Source organism: Mya arenaria, chromosome 15, assembly GCF_026914265.1.
Source record: "Mya arenaria isolate MELC-2E11 chromosome 15, ASM2691426v1".
NCBI classification, from domain to species: Eukaryota; Metazoa; Mollusca; class Bivalvia; order Myida; family Myidae; genus Mya; species Mya arenaria.
In genome coordinates, this window is record NC_069136.1 from 20201692 (window position 1) to 20210730 (window position 9039).

The following is a 9039-nucleotide window of genomic DNA, read 5'->3' on the forward strand; positions in this document are numbered from 1 at the left end:
TTTAGTAAGTAGTTAAAGGTGTATCACTCAAAAATTGTGTTTGTTTTACATGTGAATGTTAAGATATTGAAAAAAAAAGTGTTTTTACTTTATCATAAATTTATTCCTTCTTCTTCTTCTTCTTCTTTTTCTTCTTCTTCTTCTTCTTCTTCTTCTTCTTCCTTCTTCTTCTTCTTCTTCTTCTTCTTCTTCTTCTTCTTCTTCTTCTTCTTCTTCTTCTTCTTCTTCTTCTTCTTCTTCTTCTTCTTCTTCTTCTTCTTCTTCTTCTTCTTCTTCTTCTTCTTCAGTAAAACGCGTTTTAATACAAAATTGTGATTTGAGCTGAATTCGGGATGGTTGATGTTTTGCAACAAATTGCTCAATTGTAACCAGTCTATCGAACAGTCATAAATAAAAGATTGACTTAAAAAAATCAATAATAATATCAAAATGACAATTATTGATTTGAGTATAAAAAAAAGATACGTTATATTTGTTAAAAGATCCATGGGAAAATACACGTGTACTGGTTTATTCCGAGGAAACTGAAACAAGTGTGATTCATGTCAGCGTAAGCGTTATTTTAAATGTTTGCTTTCTTGAAGGGTTCTGTTTCTTGCTTGTTTCTTGTTTTATTTGTCCTTGAACCTTGTGCATTTACACAGGAAAGTGATTATATTTGGCCACTGAATTGTTCCCTGTCATTTCCATTACTTTATTTATACCATACCGTTGAGGAGTTATTTGTTACAACAATCACGTGTCCAACCGGAAATAAAACGTCTTAAATGTCAGTGCCATGATGATTTATTTTCCACCAAAAACGTCTTAGAAAATGTATGAAGTCAGTTAAAGTCCCTTTTAGAAAGCTCTTGCTCATTTAACATTGTTTTGTTACGTTGGTCTTACACAGACAGGATAGATTGTTCGAGCCAGCAGCACCTTGAAAGATCTTTGAAATAAATATATCTCTCTCAACGGACGTGTTGACCAAATTTTAAAGTAATCCTTTGTATATACTGATTCTATTAAACCATGTGTTGTTTTCTCCCCAGAACCACTCATCAAATAATTGAAGAATAAATACAAAATTCATTTTAATGTTGGTGATAAACGAGTTTCTTCTGTACATTATCTAAACATATAGCAATATAGGATGTAAAAAATTAGATTAGTACTTCCCACCTACCTTTGCTCATATCGAAATTATCATGGTATTTCCTAAGTCAATTGCTTAATATCAGGCATATGCAGTGTCTGCAGTCTTGGTTTACAGCAAAACTTAGTGTTTATGTATATTGCTCTACATATATTCAAAATAAATCTTAAGTGGAACCGTCTATGATAGTTCTTAACTACCTTTCTATGTTATCAAACACCTCCCCGTATGTTTTAATGGTTATTTTATTTCCTGTTTTATTTCCTGTTCTATGCTCAATTCTCTACGTTTGGCTTTGTTCTGCAACAATATTTACGCCTACCAATATCGTACCGTTTACTCGGCTCAAGAACATTGAACCTGTTTTACAAATTAACAGGATAGGCAAAATATAAAAGTTCGATTCTCTTATTGATCAATTTTGAATTTCTTGAAGTATTTATACACAATTGCACTTGACATTTTTTAATCTAAAAATAATTTGATATTTTTATATTTTTTTGGTAACTTCAGGTTTCAACCGATTTAGCTGTATGGTTTTTAGCTCATGTAAATGCACTTAACACTGTTGCACCGTTTACAGTGACGAAGTAGTTAGTATGAAAATAGCATGTGTCCTTCAAAATCTCCACGTTAATGGGTGTCAAAGTATATATATTGCATACTCATTAAACGTCTCCACGATAAGTCTTGCATGCATTATTTGACAAGGAACCGTAAACTGGCTTTTACAAGATGTATAACTTAGTACATGGGTATTTGTTCTCCTAAAATGTAAAACTAGATCTTAATATTGTATTTTGGGGTTTAGTATTGATACAATTGTAATGTTGTATTAGGGGTTAAAAGTATAAAATTGTATTTTCTTGTTTATTTTGTAATTTCATACGTCCAACGTTTTCTACCCTAAAATGATTTCGGCATTAAGGTTATCTCGGACTGATAGGGGATAGCATTATACTTTATAATTCTTATTGTATTATGTTCAAACTGTTGAAGGTATAAACAATTGAATACACATTTCAGACACTCTATTTCTGAACGAAATTCTAACATTACTCTGTTTAAATCAAGGGCAAAGGTCAAATATGGCTTTGTTCACTATCATATTGATGTGTTACTTCAACTGAAATATATTTTGTTTTGGCTTTTATAATTTGGCCTACATGCTCAACATCTCGAAGCAATTTTAAATTCCATTCGTCTGATAATAATGTTTTGCATGTTTATTACAAGTGCACCATGTTGTTAACCGTAGAACATTACTTTGTATCACGCCGTGAGAAGCTGATAACGCCAACACATGAAACAGAAGAACGAATGGAGTGTTGATGGTTCCTGTTTTCGCCGCGTTTGAAAACCTCACGATGCGGCCAATATAAATCTGCATTTAGTTAATTTCAGGTAAGAAAAGAGCTTGCTTGCTGATATTCCTAGGTCTTATTATCACAAAAAGAAATTAAAGACAGGAAAGCACACATTCAACATTCTTAAATAATGGCTATGCATATTAAATAGTCATACATATACATCATAAAACTAACGCTAAAGAATATTAATAAATACAAAAAATTAATATAGAAACGAATTTAAAAGAACGCGGATTTATTCTCTCCCTCTTACAATATATTCGAATTTAATAAAATGTTCAAATTTGCCTTAAGTATTTTCATGATAGTAGGACTCTTGTCTTGGTAATATTATAACACACAAAAATACTATTTATTGCAAAATAAATAGTGACAATCGAGCATCATGTCAAATTACTTCGCAATTTATGTTATCATATATTCTGACGAGACTAATATATTATTTACCGTTAGGGCACTATACTTATTTGTCTGTAATCCTGCCACGTAAACCTTATGATGAATATCAACCCATTTGTTACTTGTTTTATACATGCCTTTCCGTTGAGGCATTTGACATGTCCCGTGAAGGTTGGTAATTAAAGAGGGAATTAAAACATTCTTCCCTATACCTAAGACATAGCTAACCGCTGTATTGCAAAACGATTGTTGCTGCTTTACATGTTCTTCAGTCTAAATACGTCGCATAACAATAAATCTGGTAAAACAATCTTATCAAAAAAAACAATAACAACGTCTATTGCACACCGTACAGGAATATAACATATTTATAGATAATAAACACCTCTAAAAGACACTGATATTAGACTAAAATCTCTATTAAACTACATAGGAATTCAATTTTATATTCTAAATTCACTGGCAATATTTCAAAGATGCAATCTTTGGCCAAACTTTCAACTTGACGGAATTTTGTTGAACGGTGTAATCCTGAAATTTTGATCAAGGATTGTATAAATTAAAGTAAAAGAAAATCTAAAATAATTCACAAGACACTTAGTGTTAAAATAGTTATTATCTAGAAGCATTTTCACATATTTTCTGTCGAAAAAGTTATTTTGAAATTAACGTCACTAACTCTGGTGATTACATCGGTTGTGACCCCTATGAAGTCACGTGATTCCTCAGCTTAATTATTTTGAATCATATTCTTATTTTAACGTTTGAAAAGTTCGTTTTTCATCAGATGTATGTTAACGAAAAACAGCCAGTGCCTTTGTATTAACATGCATGTACGATATCATTTACTATTATTATTATTATTATTATTATTATTATTATTATTATTATTATTATTATTATTATTATTATACCCCATTTATATAGCACTTTTATCATAAATCACATACGTTCAAAAGTGCTTAACCAACAAATAAACAAATAATATATAGAAAGAATCCGAAGGCAGATACACCTGATAAAAATAACACTACGGCTACATACAACCAATCTTTAAAAAACATCAGAAGGTATTAAAAAGTATTAAATATAAGAAGCGATACTAAAACAGTACTTAAAAGATACGTGCCGAGTTAAATAAAGTGTACAAACATCATAAACTGTTTTTAAAAATATCTAAGAAGTTCAAATACGTTGATCTGATAGATCGTGTACAACTTAAAAAAAAACAGTGGAATAAAACTTAAACGCAATTGAGACTACAGGAGCATGTTTAGGAGCCACAAAGGTTTTAGGATAGTACTCAACTGTACAAAGAATATAGCCTTGGGAAAACTGACAGTGCACGTCTAAGATCGTTTATATTAGTTGTCCGTCATTATGTTCTATGATTGATCAATTGAGACCTCTCCATATGTTTGCACGCTTTAGCCAAACGATTGAAATGCTATTCGAAGAGATATCACATGTGTAGTAAATGTTTGCAGCCTCTTGTTATATAGGTCCAATTCCGGCAACTTACTCGTTCGAGAATTACTTAGTGACATACTAGATAAGGAAAAAAATAGTCGAATCATTTATAAGAAAAGTTTTTTAGACTCACTGGTATACATTTTGTTAGTAGAGTGGGTTAAAGTTGACCAACAATTAAGCTTTTGGGTATCTTTAAAACAGACCTAAAATCGATAAGGACAATGTACGTCAGTGTTCCATTTCAGGTACTTTGTGATCGTGGTGCCCATACAAAGTCGTAGACGATGCACGGTGGGGAACACTAGGAAAGCTCTCGTCTTTGTCTGGATCCTGTCCATATTCCCGTCCATTCCTGCAATGGTTGTTAAAGTAAGTGTGACTATGCGAATAGCTATGCCTACCATATGTATAAATGAAAGAAAATAATACGTATATAACGATAAAATGTAATCATACCCGTCTGACACATCATTTTTGCCCTTTACACGATAAATAAACTTCTGTTGTAGCTCAAACTTATTGTATATTACATGCTCTTCTTTTCATAAAAGCCAAGAAACGCGCCCAATACAACTAATATTTATAAGAAAAGCTACAGAAACAAGTCTAGTAGTCAAATGTTTAAACATAATCCTCGTTTAATGGGACAGGGTTAACGCCAAAGACATAGCACACAAAAACAAATTCACAAACGAGAAACACGGACCAACAGCACAAATATCCACAAACAACACTGTACACATCAACTATATAAAAACTAGGTGTGTTTATCAAGGAGTATTAGGTACCGCCTTGGACGGTCAGTAAAATAAATTTACTCGGGTTTAAACCAGTTTGCGTGCACAACTTCACTCTTATTCCAACAATCCTGAATAAAGTAAAAACGCAAAAGGTAATTATTATCAAAGTATGCATTCACTTGAGGAAACTTAGTTAAACCCCGACCTAACGACTTGTTGAAAACAATCACGATAAACAAACTGTTTGTATTTAACATGTTCATGCTTGAGAGTGTATGCATCTACCGCCTGCAATTGATATGTGGAGTAGATGAATACAAATGTCAACTATTTGTATTGACAGATTATTCCTTGTCGTTCTGTATCTAAAGAGCGATCATATAAACCATATACAATATGTTCAATTGTCGTGGGCACCGTTTAATAACTTTGTTGGAATCGAAATCAGCCTGCACGCGATATGTAATATTTACCAGTTGGTGGATACGCTAATAAATTGTAAACATGAACCACTGACTGTATTTGCTTTATTTAGTGAACATACGTCTTTTTTAAAGGCGTCTCAATTTTAACTGCAATACAGAATAAGCGATACACTATTTTTTGCTTGAATACAATTCCATGGAAATTTTGTGTTTAAAAGTTCATTTAGTACCATGTTATACTTTCAACATAGTAATAAAGCTTTGAAGGCTGTGGAAGTCCTGGTTATAAAGAATTCAAAATTTCAGTTACTAACGTTGCGATAAGTGTATAACACATTTAACAACAGTTTCTCATTTCTTAGACACACAGTGTACACCATATTTGAACAACGTTACAACGGCGACTATCATGTTTCAGGACGCATATTAGAACAACATCAAAACAGTGTAATTTAAGTTTCAGGACACACAAGCTCAACATATTACAACAACGATACAACAGTGACCCTAAAGTTTTATGCTGACCATGGTCTCCAGGACCAACACCGGATGCACTACGCTGTCTACCAACTTGTCATTATGTTCCTAGTGCCAACTGCATTGATGACCTTCTGCTCTGCAGTGGTCATATACGTCCTTTGGATCAGCGGGCGAACGCTCTATTCACTTACGTCCAACCACCCGTCTGTGCAAAACACTACGAGGTAAATTGGCTATACACCGGTCATGTTGCTATTTCCCGTCTGCCTTGACAGTTTCATTTGACAAAGCATACTATTTGTCCGGATGAAAGTGATTTAACTTCATGTTTAATCAATAAACCGTTAATAAATGATATTCGACTAGTTACGTGATGTCTTATTTCGCTAATTGTCAAATGCAGACATATCTGCCTGACAAAAGAAATGATCGAAACGGAAAGCATGCTTACACAAAACAGATATTTTATGTCGATGAAAAGTCTTTGAATATGAAAAACAAAGGACACACTGACAACATATACCTCTGAAGGCTAATTAAACTGCTGTTGAATATCCATTCTCAAATGAAAATAGTTTATTTGCAGTAAAATCGATATGTTTTGGTTAAAGAAGAAATGATTTTGTATCATGCAACTGTACTAACAAGTTCTTACTCGATCATTGATTCAGTCCTACATATACTCTGACAGTGATTAATTTAAAGAAAAACAGGACAATTAAGCATATGGATCATGTTCATTGCCACTTTGCCTATACAATAAAAAAACAATAGTAAAGCAGATATTTAAAAAACAATAACATTCGCATTTATACTTCTTCCCAGATACCGCGGCATTGCGCTACGTGAATCTTATGGGTCGAGCTCTTCGAACTGCGCTTCTGCCACTCACTTTCGGCCCAAAAACATTACGGAGACCACAATTAACAAAAAAGTTAGAGAGTCCATTATGAAAGGAAGAAAACAGGTATTTTGGCTTTTGCAATTAACATTTTTTTTACATTAGGGCCCTCATGGAAAATGACATTGGCGTTGAGAAACATTTTGTTACCATATTAGTCAACAACTCTATAAATCTTGACGTTCTGTGGTTATTGAATTTCATGAAATAATCATTGTGCTTCAAGCATTTAGTTATAATTACTTGACATATTTGTGTAATGCCCAATTACATTTCTTTCAGGTTATAAAGATGCTAATAACCGTCATTCTGGTATTCCTGTTTTGCTGGGGGCCAACACTGATATTCCGTCTTACGAAGTACTCCGAGTACAAGGTCCACATGCACACGACAACTTATTTCAGATTAGAGGTAATTTTAGTTGCAATTTTATCTACAACTTGATCTCGCTATAAATGACAAAGCATTTTTGGATTTGATGTTTTTTTACCTAAACTAACATTTGTCAAGTACACTGTTAAAATAAATGTCTAAATTGCATGTCAAGACACATCTCTCTGATTGCATACTAGTGTGTCTCGCTAGTGATTTAATATTTCTAACTGGTTAACGTCAGGATGTGTAAATGACATATATAAGAGCATAGTTCTAAATGTATAATATTTAAGCACATCTATTATAATAAAAGGTCAATGCAATTCATAACAAATCAAAGCTATATTATTAAGATTATACTTAAATATTAAAATAACAAATATAATAAACATAAAGTATACTAGTTTTATATATTCTGTTTTTGAACTGTTGTATTTTAAAGTCATAACGGAGGTATTTGCTTATCTTCTGAAAACTTTAATAGAGACATAATCGTTGTCTGCATCAATATGTTTTTCTACGTTCATTTCAGATCGTTATTTACTGCTTACCTTATGTTCAATCATGTCTCAATCCGGTTATCTACGAATTTATGTCGGAGAACTTTCGGAAAAGTGTTGTGACGTCATGCAACAACCACGTGCTTATTAGACAATGTAGGCCACGACCGTCGCCACATGCCGAGCTGGAAATGGATACCAAATATAGCAACGGTGTGCTCATCACAAGAAATAGAAATAGTGCCTCAAGTACGTAACGAGTATGATACATTCGAGGATAAAGTTGTCAGTGGTGTGCTGCGTTTGTGAATATTTTTGAAAATAAACACTTACAATACATTGACTAACATTTGAAGATGTGACTGATTTGTTGCTTATTTTTTGTAGTGAGCCTTTTATGTTACGTGAAAAACATCTGCCCTTTGGCGACGTTTTATTTAACTGTATCAATAAATTGAGTTCTTAAGTATATTATTATTATTGTTACGAAATAATTACTCGTGATATCATACGTTATTTAATTCCTACTATCAGACTGGTGATAAAATTAAAACGCAATAATTATTAACGATATAAAAAATTTAAAACACGAAGAAACGAATCGATGTAATTAACGTTGATCTGCTGACTTTTGTTAAATTTGTTCGACAATTCAATTTCAACAACGTTTCAAAAATGTATTCTCTACATAAATCTGTTAACGACTCCTTTTAAATCATCATAAGGACATTATAAAAGTTCGAAATTAAGTGACAATAGTTTATGATTCGACGGTTTTTAGGTAAATACGCTTAGAATATAAGGTAGTTTTAGTTCAATTCTGTTCTCATCTAATTTAATTAAAATTTTCATGGATACTGCAGTTACGTATATAGGTATCATTACCTCGAATTCGTCACTTTTAATGAACCTTTGTGTACTCCGGGGATTTCAGTGGAAGTTTAAACGGATTACGAATAACGTAAAAGCAAAAATGACAGCTAACTAGTCCAAGTGCAGTAAACAAAAATAGAATTGAACACTCAAAAGTTGCAAACAACGTCACAAGACAACAAACACATATTAGCTCACTCTGTTCTACACATGTTTTAATACTGTTAAACTTGAATACACAAAAAAGAAGTATGTCGTTCGACAGCTAATCTGGTTTATTAATAACAAGTGTTATAAACGTGTTGCAGCCAAATGAAAGCATTCATTAACCATTCATCTTTTCTTAGCTGAATCATAACACAACC

The 9039-nt window shown here is 32.6% G+C and overlaps 1 protein-coding gene across 1 annotated transcript; it reads left to right on the top strand.

Annotated features, from left to right (window-relative positions):
- The first annotated feature begins 3065 nt into the window (after positions 1-3065).
- Positions 3066-8058, top strand: LOC128219178 (cholecystokinin receptor type A-like). Its single transcript, XM_052926992.1, has 6 exons — positions 3066-3082; positions 4626-4786; positions 6003-6249; positions 6851-6992; positions 7209-7337; positions 7834-8058. The coding sequence occupies exons 1-6, from the start codon at positions 3066-3068 to the stop codon at positions 8056-8058; spliced, it is 921 nt and encodes a 306-aa protein (XP_052782952.1).
- Positions 8059-9039: the final 981 nt, after the last annotated feature.

Bases quoted from the DNA above. Each gene is read 5' to 3' on its own strand.
- LOC128219178 (XM_052926992.1), top strand. The intron at 6,250-6,850 runs GTAAATTGGCTA...ACTTCTTCCCAG, and splicing joins TCTGTGCAAAACACTACGAG to ATACCGCGGCATTGCGCTAC. The intron at 6,993-7,208 runs GTATTTTGGCTT...CATTTCTTTCAG, and splicing joins TTATGAAAGGAAGAAAACAG to GTTATAAAGATGCTAATAAC.